The following is a 20,097-nucleotide window of genomic DNA, read 5'->3' as shown; positions in this document are numbered from 1 at the left end:
ACCTCACACACATGGTTATGTTTTTTTTTTTAAAGACACCTGTACCATGTCAGATATAGAGCAGACCTTTATGGACTGACTATATACATTGTCATGATCTATAGGCCCTATCACAGAGAGAGTTGTTTCAGTTGAACTACTTGTTTTTCCTGTAGTCAGCAGCAATAGTTTACACATGAATGAAATCTCAGTTTGTCTAGCCACAACTCTGTAGTGTAAGCCTTGAGTGTGGTTTATGTTGCTATTAAACAGCTTTTGACAACTTTGGATGATACAAATGGAGAGAGAAGGAAATGAGTGAAAGAATGAGAAACGGGTAGGAAGGGAGTGTGTGAGCAAAACAAAACCCACATTGCACTCTGCTGGTGTGGAAAAAGGATAATATCACTATGTTAGGAATGACATTATGGGCAGCAACTGATGTAATGATATCCTGTATCCTACTCAACATAACATTTTGGGAGTGTAACCACAACATAGCACAGACACCAAATAAGGAGAATAGTAGATATTATATTGACGTTAACCTCTTTATTCTGGTTCATGCAATAGCATGGTACAGCATTAAGGAATTTAAAAGTGTGAGGTTGAAATCACCAGAGGTGTAAAATACAAAGCACGATCAAAGAGTTAGCCAGCTAACTTAACTAAATGTTCTGAAATAACTTACATGTTTTAAAAATTGGCATGGTATAATTGACTCAACAACAAAAAAACATATATAAAAAGTTTAGTTCTTAATGAACCAGAAATTCAGCCATTATTTCTGGCTTTGATCCTGATTTGTAGTATATCCTCTGGAGAAAACAAAAACAACTTTTGTGCAACTTTCAGCACCTAATGTTCACTTCACACAAAGATTAACACAACAAACTGGGAGAAGTTCTGTCGTTGTGGGTGGGTCACTAATTTAACTGACAGTGCCCTACTGTTATAAACTAGCTGTACGTCTTCTACAGGACGGAAATTGAGGAAATCAGTAAAACTATTCATCATTAAAAACCAAATTTCTTCACTCACTGCCACCGGGTATTAGCAGTACATTCACCCTGGTAAACAAGATAATTCAAGGTCGGTTTCCCGAACACAGATTCTCCATTGAGCATGATTTTTAGTCCAGGACTAGGCTTAACCTATATCCGGGAAACCAGACCTCAGAATCATATATGACTAGGTATACAGTATTATATTGTGGCCAACATATACAGTGTATTCGGAAAGTATTCAGACCATTTGACTTTTTCCAAATATTGTTGTTACAACCTTAATCTAAAATGTATTACATTCATTTTTTTCCTCAAATCTACACAAAACACCCCATAATGACAGTGAAAACCGGTCTTTAGAAATGTTTGCAAATGTATTTTTTTTAAATAGAGAGAAATGCCTTATTTATATAAGTATTCAGACCCATTGCTATGAGACTCCAAATTGTGTGCAGGTGCATCCTATTTCTATTGATCATCCTTGAGATGTTTCTACAACTTGGAGTCCACCTGTGGTAAATTCAATTGATTGCAGTGGTGTAAAGTACTTAAGTAAAAATACTTTAAAGTACTACTTAAGTATTTTTTGGGGATATCTGTACTTTACTATTTATATTTTTTACAACTTTTACTCCACTATATTCCTAAAGAAAATTTACTTTTACTCCATACATTTTCCCTGACACCCAAAAGAACCCCATACATTTTGAATGTTTAGCAGGACAGGAAAATTGTCTAATTCACACACTTATCAAAAGAACATCCCTGGTCATTCCTACTCCCTCTGCTCTGGCAGACTCACTAAACACAAATGCTTCATTTGTAATCATGTCTGACTGTTGAACTGTGCTCCTGGCAATCCGTAAATAAAAAAATAAAATAAAAAATATATAAAAATTGGGTCGTCTGGTTTGCAGAATATAACAAATGTTTAATGATTTATACTTAAGTACATTTCGAATCAAATAAATTTAGACTTTTACTCATGTAGTATTTTACTGGGTGACTTTCACTTTTACTAGAGTCATTTTCTTTTAAAAAGGTATCTTTACTTTTACTCAAGTCTGAACATTGGGTACTTTTTCCACCACTGATTAATTGGACATGATTTGGAAAGGCACACACATATCAATATAAAGGTCCCACAGTTGACAGTGCATGTCAAAGCCATGAGGTCGAAATAATTGTTCGTGGAGCTTTGAGACACGATTGTGTCGAGGCACAGATCTGGGGAAGGCTACCAAAACATTTCTGCAGCATTGAAGGTCCCCAAGAACACAGTGGACTCCATAATTCTTAAATGGAAAAAAATGGAACCACCAAGACTCTTCCAAGCAATTGGGGGAGAAGGGCCTTGGTCAGGGAGGTGACCAAGAACCCGATGGTCGCTCCAGAGTTAATCTGTGGAGATGGGAGAACCTTCCAGAAGGACAACCATCTCAGCAGCACTCCATCAATTTTTTTATTTATTTTACCTTTATTTATCAGGCCTTTATGGTAGAGTGGCTTCCAGACGGAAGCAACTCCTTAGTAAAAGGCACATAACAGCCCGCTTTGAGTTTGCCAAAAGGTACCTAAAGGACTCTCAGACCATGAGAAACAAGATTCTCTGGTCTGATGAAACCAAGATGGAACTCTTTGGCCTGAATGCCAAGCGTGTCTGGAGGAAACCTGGCACCATCCCTACGGTGGTAGCACCATGCTGTGAGGATGTTTTACAGCAGCAGGGACTGGGAGACTAGTCAGAATCAAGAGAAAGATGAACCAAGCAAAGTACAGAGAGATGCTTTATGAAAACCTGCTCCAGACCGCTCAGGACCTCAGACTGGGGCAAAGGTTCACGTTCCAACAGGACAATGACCCTAAGCACACAGCCAAGACAACGCAGGAGTGGCCCAGCCAGAGCCCGGACTTGAACCCAATCGAACATCTCTGGATAGATCTGAAAATTGCTGTGCAGCGACGCTCCCCATCCAACCTGACAGAGCTTGAGAGTGAAAGAAGAATGGGAAAAACTTCCCAAACACAGGTGTGCCAAGCATGTAGCGTCATGCTCAAGAAGACAAGGCTGTGATCGCTGCCAAAGGTGCTTCAACAAAGTACTGAGTAAAGGGTCTGAATACTTATGTAAAGGTGTTATTTTTTTTTATATACAGTTGAAGTCGGAAGTTCACATACACTTAGGTTGGAGTCATTAAAACTAGTTTTTCAACCACTCCACAAATTTCTTGTTAACAAACTATAGTTTTGGCAAGTCGGTTAGGACATCTACTTTGTGCATGACACAAGTCATTTTTCCAACAATTGTTTACAGACAGACTATTTCACTTAGAATTCACTGTATCACAATTCCAGTGGGTCAGAAGTTTACATACACTAAGTTGATTGTGCCTTTAAACAGCTTGGAAAATTCCAGAAAATTATGTCATGGCTTTAGAAGCTTCTGATAGGCTAATTCACATTGTTTGAGTCAATTGGAGGTGTACCTGTAGATGTATTTCAAGGCCTACCTTCAAACTCAGTGCCTCTTTGCTTGACATCATGGGAAAATCAAAAGAAATCAGCCAAGAAAATTGCAGACCTCCACAAGTCTGGTTCATCCTTGGGAGCAATTCCCAAACGCCTGAAGGTACCACTTTCATCTGTACAAACAATAGTACGCAAGTATAAACACCATAGGACCACACAGCTGTCATACCACTCAGGATGGAGACGCGTTCTGTCCCCTAGAGATGAACGTACTTTGGTGCGAAAAGTGCAAATCAATTCCAGAACAACAGCAACGGACCTTGTGAATATGCTGGAGGAAACAGGTACAAAAGTATTTATATCCACAGTAAAACAAGTCCTATATTGACATAACCTGAAAGGCCGCTCAGCAAGGAAGAAGTCACTGCTCCAAAACCGCCATAATAAAGCCAGACTACGGTTTGCAACTGCACATGGGGACAAAGATCGTACTTTTTGGAGAAATGTCCTCTGGTCTGATGAAACAAAAATAGAACTGTTTGGTCATAATGACCATCGTTATGTTTGGAGGAAAAAGGGGGAGGCTTGCAAGCCGAAGAACACCATCCCAACCGTGAAGAATGGGGGTGGCAGTATCATGTTGTGGGGGTGCTTTGATGCAGGAGGGATTGGTGCACTTCACAAAAATAGATGGCATCATAAGGGAGGAAAATTATGTGGATATATTGAAGCAACATCTCAAAACATCAGTCAGGAAGTTAAAGCTTGGTTGCAAATGGGTCTTACAAATGGACAATGACCCCAAGAATACATACAAATTGTGGCAAAATGGCTTAAGGACCACAAAGTCAAGGTATTGGAGTGGCCATCACAAAGCCCTGACCTCAATCCTATAGAGTATTTGTGGGCAGAACTGAAAAAGCGTGTGCGAGCAATTAGGCCTACAAACCTGACTCAGTTACACCAGCTCTGTCAGAAGGAATGGGCCAAAATTCACCCAACTTATTGTGGGAAGCTTGTGGAAGGCTACCCTAAACGTTTGACCCAAGTTAAACAATGTAAAGGCAATGCAACCAAATACTAATTGAGTGTATGTAAACTTCTGACCCATTGGGAATGTGATGAAAGAAATAAAAGCTGAAATAAATCATTCTCTCTACTATTATTCTGACATTTCACATTCTTAAAATTAAGGGGTGATCCTAACTGACCTAAGACAGGGATTTTTTTACTAGGATTAAATGTCAGGAATTGGGAAAACTGAGTTTAAATGTATTTGGCTAAGGTGTATGTAAACTTCCGACTTCAACTATGTACATTTGCACAAAAAAATAAATGTTTTTGCTTCGTTATTATGGGGTATTGCGTGTAGATTGATGAGGGGGAAAAAACTATTTAAGCAATTTTAGAATAAGGCTGTAACGTAACAAAATGTGGAGAAAGTGAAGGGGTCTGAATACTTTCCGAATGCACTCAAATCCATCATATTATTAACACCACAGACTAGGCCAAAGTCACTGTACAATCATCCTGTCATCAGAAAACACATACATAACATGAAAGAAAACATCCCAAATCTTAGTGGTGAACTTCACACAAAAACAAAATTGTGGTTCTTTTTCTTTTTTTTTCAAACTGATGAGAATCCAGTGAAAACCAGATTCTAGCACTATCCACAGTATAGACTCCATGTGCAGTCTTAAGGCGTTGTGGTTATCCCTGATTGAAGGCTAACGCTTACCGTAGCTTTGGTCCTCTCTAAAGTAGAGCCACAGTAACAGACGTCTAGGCTATTCCATACAGTCATCAACACTACTGTACATTCAAATACATCTGAGACATAGGACCATGATCAACCAAAAATGGTATAAAGAGTTCCAGGGTACATAAAGTAGTACACAGTATCCACAGTTCTACATGCGCTACATACCTTATACAGCCTGATGGCTCTGTGCCATGACCCAGGTACATGTGACCATTGAACATTAGTCCCTAGTCCCTGTAGATTATGTCATAACATCAACCAAGTCAGAGGTGAGTTTATGGTCCCTCAAAAGCATCTTACACAACACAAATAAAGAGAGAGATAGTGGGTGGGAGGAGAAGAGAGGAGTCAGCGGTCTTATGTATAGCCAAAAGGTTATGTGATGGTTGAATTGAGTAGTGGTTGTAGGTAGGTCACATAGGTAGGTCACATGTATCTGTTGTGCCTGGTGGCTGCTGGTGGGGGTACGCTGCTCGTGTGCTTCTTCTCGCTCCTCCCTCAGTATAGCCGCTTCTCATAACTACAGGAGGACAACACACAGACAACAATCAGGAATGCAAGTCAAGTCTCATTGAAACTCATATTAGACTAGATATACTAGATTGAGGGTTTTGTCAAGTTGTTAGGGCTTTAAAAAGTCCTTGTCTGTACTTCTAACCCTGAGTCTTCCTGAAAACAAAAAGATAAAGAGAAAATTGCAGTAGGAAAAGTTGTGAGCACAGGGAGAATGTACTTACATGGCACAAAAGAATATCTATGATGAGAGCATGAGTAAGAGAAAGAGAGAGAAGACATTTTGACTTAACTTCCTTCAGTACTACTGTTATACTCAGGGGTAGGCAATTACAGTGCATTGGGAAAGTATTCAGATCCTGACTTTTTCCACACTAAAGCCTTACTCTAAAATGGATTAAATTCTACAATCTACACACAATACCCCATAATGACAAAGCAAAAACAGGTTTTTTGAAATTTTTCAAATGTATAAAAAAATACAAAAACTGAAATATAATATTTACATAAGTATTCAGATGCTTTACTCAGTACTTTGTTGAAACACCTTTTGCAGCGATTACAGCCTTGAGTCTTTTTGGGTATGATGCTACAAGCTTGGCACACCTGTATTTGGGGAGTTTCTCCCATTCTTCTCTGCAGATCCTCTCAACCTCCATCAGGTTGGATGGGGAGCGTCGCTGCACAGCTATTACCAGGTTTCTCCAGAGATGGCTCTGGCTAGGCCACTCAAGGACAATCGTGCTTTGTCTTGGCTGTATGCTTAGGGTCGTTGTCCTATTGGAAGGTGCACCTTCACTCTAGTCTTAGGTCCTGAGCGCTCTGGAGCAGGTTTTCAGCAAGCATCTCTCTACTTTGCTCCGTTCATCTTTCCCTCATTCCTGACTAGTCTCCCATTCCCTGCCGCTGAAAAAAGAAAACACAGCATAATGCTGACACCACGCTTCACCGTAGGGATGGTGCCAGGTTTCCTCAAGACGTGATGCTTGGCATTCAGGCCAAAGAGTTTAATCTTGGTTTCATCAGACCAGAGAAATCTTGTTTCTCATGGTCTGAGAATCCTTTAGGTGCTTTTTGGCAAACTCCAAGCGGGCTGTCATGTGCCGTTTACTGAGGTGTGGCTTCTGTCTGGCCACTCTACCATAAAGACCTGTTTGGTGGACTGTTGCAGAGATGGGAGAAATTTCCAGAAGGACAACCATCTCCACAGAGGAACTCTGGAGCTCTTGTCAGAGTGACCATCAGGTTTTTGGTCACCTCCCTGACCAAGGCCCTTCTCCCCCGATTGTTCAGTTTGGCCGGGCAGCCAGCTCTAGGAAGTCTTGGTGGTTCCAAAATTCTTCCATTTAAGAATGATGGAGGCGACTGTGTTCTTGTGGACCTTCAATTCTGCAGACATTTTTTGGTACCCTTCCCCAGATCTGTGCCTCGGCACAATCCTGTCTCGGAGCTCTACGGACAATTGCTTCGACCTCATGGCTTGGTTTTTGCTCTGACATGCACTGTCAACTGTGGGACCTTATATAGACAGGTGTTTGCATTTCCAAATCATGTCCAATCAATTGAATTTACCACAGGTGGACTCCAATCAAGTTGTAGAAACATCTCAATGATCAATGGAAACAGGATGCACTTGAGCTCAATTTCAAGTCTCATAGCAAAGGGTCTGAATACTTATTTACATAAGGTATTTCTGTTTAACATTTTTAATACATTTGCAAAAATGTCTAAAACCTGTTTTCACTTTGTCATTATGGGGTATTTTGTGTAGATTGATGAGGAACATTTTGTATGTAATACATTTTAGTATAAGGCTGTAATGTGATACAATTTGGAAACAGGGAAGGGGTTCAAATACTTTCCAAATGCACTGTATATCCGCAAATGGCCAGTGTGGGTGCAGGATTCTGCCCCAGCTAAAGCAGTTACAATTCTAGCACAATAAATCAACCAATCATAGTCAAAACGTAATTACTTGCATCTGCTGTTACTGCTTTGGCTGGAGCGAAAGCCTGCACCCACAATGGACCTCGTATGGTAAGACTGCCAATCCCCGGTGTAAGTAGCAACTCCTAAACAACATGTAGTCAAGGAGATACGGACGCCACTGGTGAGAACAAACACACACACATACTACCACCCAGAGCAGAGTTAAAGGACACATCGGACACAGGCACAGAACATGAGACAAAAGGGCAGGTTAGTCGATCACAGAGGAGAGGAGCACAAGATCTATAAGGAATTCCAGAGGAAAGGATGTGTAAGCGATACCAGAGGCAGGCAGGGACAGACTTACGAGTGTAGCCCGTGTACTCCCCCCTCAACCTGAGCTGACATGGTCCTCTTCTCAAACTTCAACTCCCCAGAGTACATCATGGACCTGGAATAACATACAACAATGCATCATCAAAAATGGAACAGAGAGACACAGATCATATCAAAGAAGTGGAATACAACAACACAGTCTAACTTACCGCAGTATGCAGAGGCTCTTGGCTCCGATATCTTGGCAGCCATGTTGTATGCCAGCAATGAGATAGGGGGCAAATTTATGGATGGAGCCTTTATCCTGGACCGACCCTGACACACCCTGAGCCACCTTCACCTTGTCCCCCTCACTGTCGAGACACACACACACACATCCCCCTCACTGTGGAGTTACACACATCTCTCTCCTTGGCCCTATTACTGAAAATAAACAAAACAATCTGTCTCCCTCTCTCTACCTGAAGTAGCGTTTCTGGCTGCTGCTGTTCTTCTCCATGGCGTCCAGGGAGCCCATCCCGCGGTACTTCTTTAGTCGCACGCCGTCCGAGAAGAAATACTCCCCCGGGGCCTCCGTGGTAGCCGCGAGCAATGACCCCATCATCACTGAGGGCACAGAGGTCAGGGATCAGAAGTGAAAGGAGGTAAAAGTCTGACCATCAATAGTAGTCTATGATGTGGATTTTCCGGTTTATGGAAAAAGGTTAAATATGCTGGGTGGGTTCAACACACACACACACACACACACACACACACACACACACACACACACACACACACACACACACACACACACACACACACACACACACACACACACACACACACACACACACACACACACACACACACACACACACACACACACACACACACACACACACACACACACCTGTGGATGCCCCGAGAGCGAGAGCTTTGACCACGTGTCCAACGGTCTGGATGCCTCCGTCTGCGATGACAGGCACACCGAAACGCCTGGCATACTCTGCCACCTTGTACACTGATGTACCCTGGGGACGCCCACATGCCATCACTGGCACACAGCACAAAGCAACGTGTCAGCAACATGTCAGCAATTCGCAAATAGTTTGTCTTTTTAACTAAACAGTCAAACTTCACTCTCCTCACTCCCTCTCCTTCTCCCTCCCCATTTGCTGTTCCTCTCCCTGTCTCTCCGTACCTTCCTGGGTGATGCAGATGGAGCCACAGCCCATCCCCACCCTCAGAGCATCCACACCCGCATCTATCAGATTCTTAGCCTGTGCTGCAGTCACCACTACAGAGAATGAAAATAGAGGATGGGGAGAAAGAGAGAGAGAGACAGAGAGTGAAAATGCAAGAGAGATTAACGTGAAAGAGGCATTGCTAGAGAAGGTAGAGGAGAGCAGACTCACCGTTTCCTCCCACCACCTGTAGTTCAGGGTATTTCTGTTTGATGTAGTTGATCATGTTGATCTGATAGACAGAATTCCCCTGGGAGGAGTCCTACATGGTAAACAGACAGGGGTTAGAGAGGAGTGGAACACAAAAATACAATATAATAACCCAACCCCTTCCCCAGACCCACCAGCACCACCATGTCGACACCAGCCTGCATCAGCAGGTCCAGTCTGTACTTGTCCTCCTCTCTGGTTCCGATGGCAGCTCCACACAGCAGCTGCTTCCTGGAGTCTTTAGAGGCCAGAGGGTAGTCTCTGTTCTTCTTCAGGTCTGTCCTCGCTATGATGGCCACCAGCTCATCACTGTCATTCACTATGGGCAGCTTACCTAAGAGAGACAGAGGACACAAAAGGAGAAGTTCTCTAAAAAAATTGTAATTTACCAAACAAAGATAGATATTTGATCATGTCCTGTCTGAGTAAAGTGTCTCTACAGAACATTGTGTTACCTTTCTTGCTGCGCTGCAGGATATCGTTGGCTTCTTTCAGTGTTACACCAGCTGGTGCAACCACTAAATCTTCCCTCTTTGTCATGGCCTGCAAGAATCAACCATACATGTAAACCTCACAGGAATAGTATTCAATACGACAAGACTCACCCAGTTAACAATATATGTGTTGACAATTGTAATGACTGTATGTCCAAACAAAGATGTCATACAAACATGTCAAGCACAAACATACCAACCCCACAAACACACACCTCTTCCAGGGGTCTGTCATGGTCTTTCTCGGAAAGGAAGTCGATGTCTCGGGAGGTGACGATACCCACGAGCTTGCTTCCCATCTTTCCCGTCTCTGTGACGGGGATGCCAGAGAAGCCGTGGCGGACCTTGGCTTCGAACACGTCTCCCACCGTGTGGTGAGGACTCATTACCACCGGGTCTGTGATGAAACCCTGCTCAAATTTCTGACCACAAATAAATCATTTAAGAAACATAATTCAGCAAATGTACCAGGAGGTTTGAGTGTATTCACGCATTGTTACATTGTCACAATGTCATTTGACATGAGACATTATACTGTTGATGTAGTGGTATATCAATACATTTGTAAATCAATATATATCTGTAGGTTGTCCAACCGCTAGCCTCCATCTTACCTTGACCAAGCGGACCTCGTTGGCCTGGAACTCTGGAGTACAGTTATGGTGCATGATCCCAATCCCGCCCATGAGCTACGACACACAGTGCACTGACCAATCAGGGTTAGCCAAACAAGATGTTTGCCCAATGAGACTTCAATATACCAGAGTCCAGGTATTATCACACATGTTTTGGGGGGCAATACATAAAAAGCCACAACCAAAAATACCACTAGTATATGACGTTTTGTGAAATATTTGTGGCCTTGTCTTATTGGTGTTGGCTGGATGAGAAGATGAGGAGTGGCTCTATACTCACAGCCATAGCGATGGCCATGGAGGACTCAGTGACTGTATCCATGGGAGATGAGATTAGAGGAGTCTTCAGGGTGATCTTCCTGGTCAGAGCTGAAGTCAGGTCCTGGGAACAGGAAGTAGACAACGTCACACTAACATCACATTACAGGGATGAAAAAAAAGTAACTACAAAAATAATAGCACCCTGTCAACCAAACATCTGTGACTCAGGCAAGACCACTCAGAACATGCAATACCTCATTGCCATTAGGTGGCACCATGGACATGAGCTGTCCCTGTTAAGTCCTGATTATACAGTCATATACCACAGGGGATGTACGCTTCTGCCAGTAAAGAACAAACAAGCTAAAAACACCAGCACCTGTAGCCTACTAAAGCAATTACACAGGACATGACTCTGACTCGCAGCCATGAGGGACTGGTGTTGCTGTTCTCATCAGGGTTGTTCAAATCAAATTCTATTGGTCGAGAACACATATTTTGCAGATGTTATTGCAAGTGTAGCGGAAATTCTTATGTTCCTAGCTCCAATAGAGCAGTACAAAACAATACACGCAAATCCCCCCACAAAATAAATTAAGGATTTAAGAAATATAGAAATATTAGAACGAGCAATGTCAGAGTCCGGAATGTAAGTATACATGCATATGATGGTGTGTATAAACAGTATGGACAGTATATGAATAGAAAAGGTGTGTACAGCAGTAGTTATATAGATTGATCCTTCATTAGAATACAGTATATACATATGAAGTGGGCAAAACAGTATGTAAATCTTATTAAAAAGGGACTGGGCAGAGGCCAGCTAGTGGTGACTATTTAACAGTGGCCCGGATATAGAAACTGTTTTTCAGTCTCTCTGTCCCAGCTTTGATGCACCTGTACCGTCTCTGCCTTCTAGATGGTAGCAGGGTGAACATGCCGTGGCTCTGGTGGCTGAGGTCCTTGATGATCTTCTTGGCCTTCCTGTGACACCGGGTGCTGTAGATGTCCTAAAGCAGTGGTTCCCAAACATTTTATAGTCTGGTACTCCTTCAAACATTCAACCTCCAGCTGCGTACCCCCTCTAGCACCAGGGCCAGTGCACTCTCAAATGTTGTTTTTAACCATCATTGTAAGCCTGCCACACGCACACTATACATTTATTAAATATGAGAATGAGTTTGTCACAAACCGGCTCGTGGGAAGTGACAAAGAGCTCTTATAGGACCAGGGCACAAATAATAATACAATAATAATCTATAATTTAGCTCTTTATTTAGCCATCTTACATATAAAACTATTTGTTCATCGAAAATGGTGAATAACTCATCACAGGTTAATGAGAAGGGTGTGCTTGAAAGGATGCACATAACTCTGCAACATTGGGTTGTATTGGAAAGTCTGTCTTAAATCATTTTCCACACACAGTCTGTGCCTGTATTTAGTTATCATGCTTGTGAGGGCCGAGAATCCACTCTCACATAGGTGCGTGGTTGCAAAGGGCATCAGTGTCTTAACAGCGTGATTTGCCAAGGCAGGATACTGAGTGCAGCCCAATCCAGAAATCTGGCAGTGGCTTCTGATTAAATTCAATTTTCACAGAACCGCTTGTTGCAATGTCGATGAGGCTCGCATTCAGATATCGGTAAGTGGACTGGAGGCAGGGCATGAAAGGTATAACAAATCCAGTTGTTTGTGTCATCCGTTTCGGGAAAGTACCTGCGTAATTGCGCACCAAACTCACTCAGGTGCTTCGCTATATCACATGACATTGTCCGTAAGCTTGAGTTCATTTTCACACAAAAAAATCATACAATGATGGAAAGACCTGTGTGTTGTCCTTGTTAATACAGACAGAGAAGAGCTCCAACTTCTTAATCATTGCACATTGAATAGCATATTGAATATAGTTGCGGAGAGTCCCTGTAATCCTAGATTCAGATCATTTAGGCGAGAAAAAAACATCACCCAGACAGGCCAGTCCTGTGAGAAACTCATCATCATGCAAGGGGCCAGACAAGTGCAAATTATGGTCAGTAAAGAACTTTAAGCTCGTCTCTCAATTAATATATCTATTTTTTAATACTTTGCCCCTTGATAACCAGCGCACTTCTGTATGTTGTAAAAGCTTTACATGGTCGCTGCCCATATCATTGCATAGTGCAGAAAACACATGAGAGTTCAGGGGCCTTGCTTTAACAACGTTAACCATTTTCACTGTAGTGTCCAAAACGTCTTCCAAGCTGTCAGGCATTCCCTTGGCAGCAAGAGCCTCTCGGTGGATGCTGCAGTGTACCCAAGTGGTGTCGAGAGCAACTGCTTGCACGCTTGTTACCACTCCACTATGTCTCCCTGTCATGGCTTTTGCGCCATCAGTACAGATACCAACACATCTTGATACCAACACAAAGTTCAATTGATGTCACAAAGCTGTCCAGTACTTAAAAAACATATCCTCTTAATTGACCCCCCCATAAATGTCTTCCTTAATTGACCCCCCATAAATGTAACGAACATATACCAGGAGCTTTTTTTGGCCTTTTCCCCCAGCATTGTCCCAGCCATATCCGCGACAGCAGGAATAATTAAGTCCTCCACAGTAGTATGGGGCTTGCCTGTCCTAGCCACTCGGTAGCTCACCATATAAGACACTTCTAGCCCCTTCTTATTCATGGGATCTGTGGCTTTTATACATGTCTTACTACTCAAATTCTTAATTCTCGCTCCAAAAGCTCCCGCGGCTTGTTTTTCAAATTGGCATGTTTTGTTTCTAAATGTCTGTGCAAGAGTGAAGGTTTCATCAAGTTGTGAGATACTTTTGCACATATAACACACTGTGGCTGAGGAAAGGCACTACTCCCAATATAAGTGAACCCCAAATCAATGTAGTTCTCATCATATTTGCGCCTCTTCGATGGTCCAACGTCGCTGTCTGTTGTTTGGTACTTTCCCGGGTAAGGGGGCAGTAGCTCTTTGGCTGCATCAGAGTCACAAATGTCAGTGTCCATGCTAGCTGGGCTAACAACAAATGTAGAATTACTGATGCTAGCATTGGATGTGCTCGTGGAAGCAGAACAACTTGTGTCGTCGACAGGTCCAGGTTCAGTACTGCTGGTAGTAGCAGTACTACCAGTAGAGCTGGTATGTGTCTCTATGGACGCGGGCCTTACTTTTTTTAACCATTTATAATTTTTCGAGTAAACGGAATGAGTAGCAGCTACGTTTGGCTACATATGGACCATTAGTGCAATTCCCGCGAGAGAGTAACGGTTAATGTGATTGGATGTTAATTATTTGACAAGGCTACCTGTATTTGACATTGTGTTGTTATTTCGCTGAACACTAGATGGTTTCATTTTATTTTTGGCAGTGAAACGAGGCTACCCAGGCGAGAAAAATACCTAACTTAAAAAAAAAATTGAATCACATTTTTAGTTGGCATTGTGCGTACCCCTGGGGAATACCTGTCCTAGAGGGCAGGCTGTGTACCCCCGGTGTGCCATTGGGCTGACCGCATCACTGTCTGGAGAGCCATGCGGTTGCGGACGGTGCAGTTGCCGTACCACGCGGTGATACAGTCTGACAGGATGCTCTCAGTGGTGCATCTAGAAGTTTGTGAGGGTCTTAGAGGCCAAGACTAATTTCTTCAGCTTCCTGAGGTTGAAAAGGCACTGTTGCACCTTTTTCACCACTGTTAGTGTGGATGGATCATTTCAGGTTGTCAATTATGTGCACGCCAAGGAACTGTAATCTTTTCACCCTTTCCACTGCGACCCCGTTGATGTGGATGGTGGCGTGCTCCCTCTGTGGTCTCCTGAAATCCAAGATCAGCTCCTTCATTTTGTTGAAGTTGAGGGAGAGGTTATTTTCCTGGCACCACTCCGCCAGGGCCCTCACCTCCTCCCTGTAGGCTGTAATCAGGCTACTACGGTTGTGTCGTCTGCAAACTTGATGACTGAGTTGGAGACGGCCGTGGCCACGCAGTCATGGGTGAACAGGGAGTACAGGAGGGGGCTGAGCACCCACTCTTGTGGGGCCCTCGTGTTACATTTTACATTTTAGTCATTTAGCAGACGCTCTTATCCAGAGCGACTTACAGTAGTGAATGCATACATTTTATTTGCTCTGTGTTGAGGATCAGTGTAGCGGACGTGTTGTTGCCTACCATCACCACTTGGGGTCGGCCTGTCAGGAAGTCCAGGACCCAGTTGCACAGGGCGGGGTTTCTGACCCAGGGCCCCAAGCTTAATGATGAGCTAAGAGGGCACTGTAGTGTTGAAGGCTGAGCTGTAGTCAATGAACAGCATTCTTACATAGGTATTCCTCTTGTCCTGATTGGGTAGGGCAGTGTGAAGTGCGATGGTGATTGCGTCATCAGTCAATCTGTTGAGGCAGTATGCAGAAACAATTTGGACATCTTGAAGCAAGTGGGGACAACAGACTGGGATAGGGAGAGATTGAACATATCCGTAAACACTCCAGCCAGCTGGTCTGCACATGCTCTAAGGTTGCGGCTAGTGATGCTGTCTGGGCAGGCAGCCTTGTGAGGGTTAACACACTTAAATGTCTAAATCACGTCGGCCACGGAGAACGAGAGCTTACAGTCCTCGTGAGCGACGGCACTGTGTTATCCTTGATTGTGTTTAACCTGTCCGGGAGCAAGGCGTCAGTGTCCGCGACGTGGCTGGTTTTCCCTTTATAATCCGTGATTGCCTGGAGTCTCTACAAAATAGAATTGCAACTCCACTTTACCTCTGTACCGACATTTTGTCTGTTTGATTTCCTTACAGAGGGAATAGCTGGAGTGTTTGTACTCATCCATGTTCCCAGTTACCTTAACGTGGTAAAATGTGGTGGTTCACGCTTTCAGTTTTGCGCGAATGCTGCTATCTATCCACGGTGTGCGTGTGTGTTTTGTCCTGGGCATGTTTGCACAGGCACAGAAGCTGAGAATCCCTTTGAGGTTTTGTGTGTGTGTGTGTGTGTGTGTGTGTGTGTGTGTGTGTGTGTGTGTGTGTGTGTGTGTGTGTGTGTGTGTGTGTGTGTGTGTGTCACACGTTATTCAACTGAGAGAAACACTCAGCAACCTCCAGTCCTGAGAGAGACAGAGGACCACATGAGAGAAGTTGCTGCACACACACGACTTCTATGTACGTCTGGTTATGATATCATATGTATTTGTATGTTCCAGACAACAGCAATGGAGTTGACTAAAGCTGTAGCGTGGCTTTGATATTGTATATGTAGCTTCTGTTGTTATTAGCAATGAAAAGGTCAAACAAACTCACCACTTCATCAGAGTTAAAGTCTATGAAACCAGGAAGAATCAGGAAATCACTGTAGAAAGAGAGAGAGGGGGAGAGATAGAGAAAACGATGTAAGGTCAGACAAGTCCTTTTGCCAAAGAGTGAGAAAACGGATTGGTGAACTCTCCTCACCCCTTGCCTCCCATCACCAGTCCCATGAACCCTAACCCCTGGCCAGCACAGCATCACATCCCTACACTCTTAACCACTCTGCATATCACTCATACAACCTCACACAGTGTGTATTGGAGATAAAGCCTCTTTATAACACTCCCACTGTACTGGATGTGACAATTTGATTGTCTCTCTGTGTAAACCTCCATTAGGGCTGATAACACAAGTCTAATGTGCTCATTCTAATTTTAAAGTAAGGATGCATAATGATCCTTATTCTACTGGTCTGGTCTCACCATATCGTCTCAGCAGTCAGTGAGTGTTTGTTTGTTTCTACTCTCGGGGCAGCAACATGGCGTCTGGCTCTGAAGTTTGCCAAATTATATTTATGGTAATAATACTAGTATCTTACCACAACAGTCAACCTGGCGGCAGGGTCTTATTCATGCATTTCAGAGCTCTCTGAGTTATCGGGAACTGTGAACACATCTGTTATACTTCCGTAGTTGCCACATAAGTAAACAATTCAGCAATCAGCAACATGGACAGCACCGCGAGCAGCGCTCACCAACAACGCAGTTTCAGCACCGCTGTCATAGATAGCGCCACGCACCTGTTGAGGGTGTGGCTACAGGCTGAAGGCCTCTTCATTGACTCCCTCTTTCATAACTTTAAATTGCACAATTATAGCAATTTCAATCAATATCATTGGAAATGCTGCTCTCTAACTCTGGTAGAATGTATACAAAATATTACTTGTATGTGAGTCCGTCCCCGATAGAGAAGAGCTGCTGAGCCGCGAGTCCATCTTCAGGCACGTACCCTGTCCCTCCACTGATCAGATAGTCAGCCATGCTGAAACACACACACACTTACATTCCTTCCTCTCTCCCATATACTGTACATAGGCATAACCCTGTTGACCATAACGGAGGCGAAGAGCTTCTAGAATCTGGACTCTAATGCAGGATTTGTAGTTTTCACCCTGCAGATTAAACATATAGACAGATTTAATGATGTAATCCCCCATAATACCGTATCTCCATGTTTCATCTTCATGAATGTTTGTGAAAATTCAAAGAGCGCCTGGGTAGAATACATGATCGTAAGTAAACTACATTTTTTGTTGTTGCTCAACAGTTTATCCACCTTTGCGTAAAAATGCATTGAAAGTATAGGGAGCGTTACTTGTTTCACTGCGACCAGCGGTCAGAGTTTACCCACCTATTTTTCCTTTAACCACATCACTGATGCTCGTAAAACCATGTCATCGAGAGCTGGCTGTAACCTACCGTTTCTTGTTTTTGCGTGATACAAGGGAATACACTGTATGTAGTTGTCTTTCTTCAGCACCTTATGATTATGGATGGCTGTAGGACAACATCACAAGCTTACCTTCAGTGTGGTTGTTTACCTCTTGATTACATAAATACATTGGCTCTGTGGTCTGGATATGTTGGTCAACCTACAGACTCTATAACCCTGTCAATGGAAACTCAGTCTGTGTGATGGTCATGCAGCAGGTAAGAGGCTTTAGTTACATCACTGTCTCCTGGGTAGCAGCTAACTGGGATTTATAAAGCTCACTGACCACCTCAATGAAAAAAACCTTGACTGGCAGATTAATATTTTGGAAGTTACTGTAGTTCATGTAGATGAAAGCCAGTAATTCCCTAGGCTAGTGGCTTCTGGGACCCTGTCAGGGCCTCGTTCCTGACTGATTGTTAGGGCAATTGGAGGTTAGCTGATTATGACTGGTACGGTATAGCTGTTTTGTTTCTCACCTGTGTGTGTGTGTGTGTCTGACTCACCTCTCAGGTTCATATCCGGCTTGGATGCGCGTGGCGCTGTATCTCTGCGCGGCCGTCTCGTGGCCGTGAGGGTTGGTGTGTGTGTAGGCTCCATGGGGGTTGGCATTGGGGTGTGTGTGTTCCCCTTCGTGGGGCAAGAGGCGCGGCCTAGCGGGCTCGGTATCACCAACGATACGGCGGTAGTCGATCTGGTAGGTGTCACGCTCACCTTCACCAAACCGGTCGTAGCCTTGACCCTCCATCTCAGAGAAATCCAGAGGAAACCGAAGCCTCTCGCACACTTAAGGTCTCACTCACGTCTCAAATGCACATTCAATGCCTAACAACTACAATGAGTCACACACCTGACATGTCACACACACACCTGCACATCAAATACCACAAGAAAAGGCTTCCCCAGAGTGTGTGTTCTTTCTCTAACACACTGCTGACGCAGAGTGGTCTGTGTCACACTCGTTATAAGAAATACACACAGACACACTATCTCACAGCTGTGTCTTATCTCTTATGACGATATCAGTAGGACAAATTGAAATCATCCGGTCTGTGTCTTAAGGGTATTCCCTTGTCTTCCAGCCTCTCTGCAGATACAGTGCATGGGAGTTGAGGCCCGAGATTGGAAACCCTGATGTTCCTGAGATAGAATGACAGTTCCCTCTCTCTCTCTCTCTCTCTCTCTCTCAGTCAGACAGACGAGGGAAAGGTGGGTCACGTTGCAGGCTCAGAAGGACTTTGAGTAGGAGCCGGCTGAAGTCCCAGGTCCTGGATGAGGCTGAGTGAGTGTCACCTAGATGTCCCCTGGATGTTCCCCGGTCTCAGGCAGTGAGGTGAGCCCCAACAAGGAGCGAGGAGAGGATGCTGTGAGGGTAGAGCAACCCCCTGAGTCCTGGAGAGCCCTGGGAGCTGAGCTAGTGGAAGTGTGAGAGATAGAGAGCAGTTTGTTTCTGAGACTACCAGACTCTTTTTCCTCCACTCTCCTCTCCTGTCTTAGCTCTGTTTGTGACTGTAGCAGACGTCAGTCCTACAAAGAGGATTGGAGGAATTAAAGCAGGAGAGGGCATCTAGGTGGAGTGGAGGGAGGAGAGAGGGAGTGAGAGTAGAGTGATAGAGGGGGCGGAGGGAACGGTTGGGGGTGGCGAGATGACACACTTTCCCTTCCCAGTATCGCCATGGTGAGGGGAGTGTGTGTTACCAGTCTCTGACAGCTTTGTGTAGGCAGGTTAGCTAAACTAAACTCTGTGCTGCTCTGAACCCATTGACTGAGCAGAGGGTGACTGGGTTGCTAGGGACGCTCTCAGGAACATCATCTGCAGATGACTGCTTGTGACAATTACTGAGGGATTGGACCAAAAAAAGCCTCTTCAATACTCACTTAGTCTCTCTCTCTCTGTATATATAATATATATATATATATATATATATATATTCCCTGTAGGGGAGAGTGGGGTAAATTGAGCCAAAAGGGTAAATTTAGCCACCCTTGTTTCAAGGAAACCATAAACAAAATTAATAATTTGACCAAATATTTAGGAAGAGGTCATCATTTCATCAGTTGGGATCTATTAGCTTCAATATGAGGCCCTAAACCTAGCATGAAAGTGCATCCTTATAGCTGTGTGCGCTAATATAGTCCAAATATTTGCCTTTGGGTAAGTTGCGCCAATGGCAAATTGAAGTGTTTTCTTCCCAGGGGTAACGCAAGGCCTTATGGCTGGGATATGAGGTAACATCAGGACCTGGCTTATGTTAAAACAGTTTTTAAATTATATATATATTTTTTAAAGGTGTTTGTTAGGTGTTAAGCCTGTCACACCGGTGTTAAAAGATGCTTAAAATTATTAAAAGACAAAAAAGCAATAGTGTTTGGGAAATAAAGACAGACATTGTTTTTAAAAGGTAGTGTTATTATATTTCATTCAGTACAGAAATGTGTTGGCAGCTTAACTTACCCTACAGTTCTTGAAAACCCTATGCGGCATTCTGCTTTCTCGCTACAGGTCTCAGCTGTTAGCTTCGCCCACGACTGCCTCATGTAAACTACA

General features: G+C 43.6%; 1 protein-coding gene across 4 annotated transcripts; it reads right to left on the bottom strand.

Annotated features, from left to right (window-relative positions):
- Positions 1-526: 526 nt before the first annotated feature.
- Positions 527-19,281, bottom strand: LOC106573524 (inosine-5'-monophosphate dehydrogenase 1b). 4 transcript variants are annotated; one of them, XM_014148651.3, is made up of 14 exons: positions 18,056-19,281; positions 16,113-16,161; positions 10,844-10,945; positions 10,543-10,617; positions 10,144-10,350; positions 9,890-9,977; positions 9,569-9,768; positions 9,396-9,486; positions 9,182-9,277; positions 8,891-9,034; positions 8,460-8,604; positions 8,208-8,351; positions 8,030-8,113; positions 527-5,740 (listed from the first exon to the last, which is right to left on the bottom strand). In XM_014148651.3, exons 1-14 carry the CDS (start codon positions 18,295-18,297, stop codon positions 5,719-5,721), a joined length of 1,689 nt encoding a protein of 562 aa, XP_014004126.1. In that variant the 5' UTR covers positions 18,298-19,281; the 3' UTR covers positions 527-5,718. The 4 variants fall into 4 exon arrangements, with proteins under 4 accessions (XP_014004126.1, XP_045553043.1, XP_082818756.1 ...); XM_045697087.2 differs by lacking the exon at positions 18,056-19,281 and adding an exon at positions 17,001-17,099; XM_082962630.1 differs by lacking the exon at positions 18,056-19,281 and adding an exon at positions 17,001-17,098 and having other exon boundaries at positions 10,558-10,617.
- Between the last annotated feature and the right edge of the window lie 816 nt (positions 19,282-20,097).

Source organism: Salmo salar, chromosome 16 (genome assembly GCF_965601325.2).
Source record: "Salmo salar chromosome 16, fSalSal1, whole genome shotgun sequence".
In the NCBI taxonomy this organism is placed as follows: domain Eukaryota; kingdom Metazoa; phylum Chordata; class Actinopteri; order Salmoniformes; family Salmonidae; genus Salmo; species Salmo salar.
Note: the sequence above shows the minus strand (reverse complement) of the source record. Positions and strands in the feature narration are given on the sequence as shown.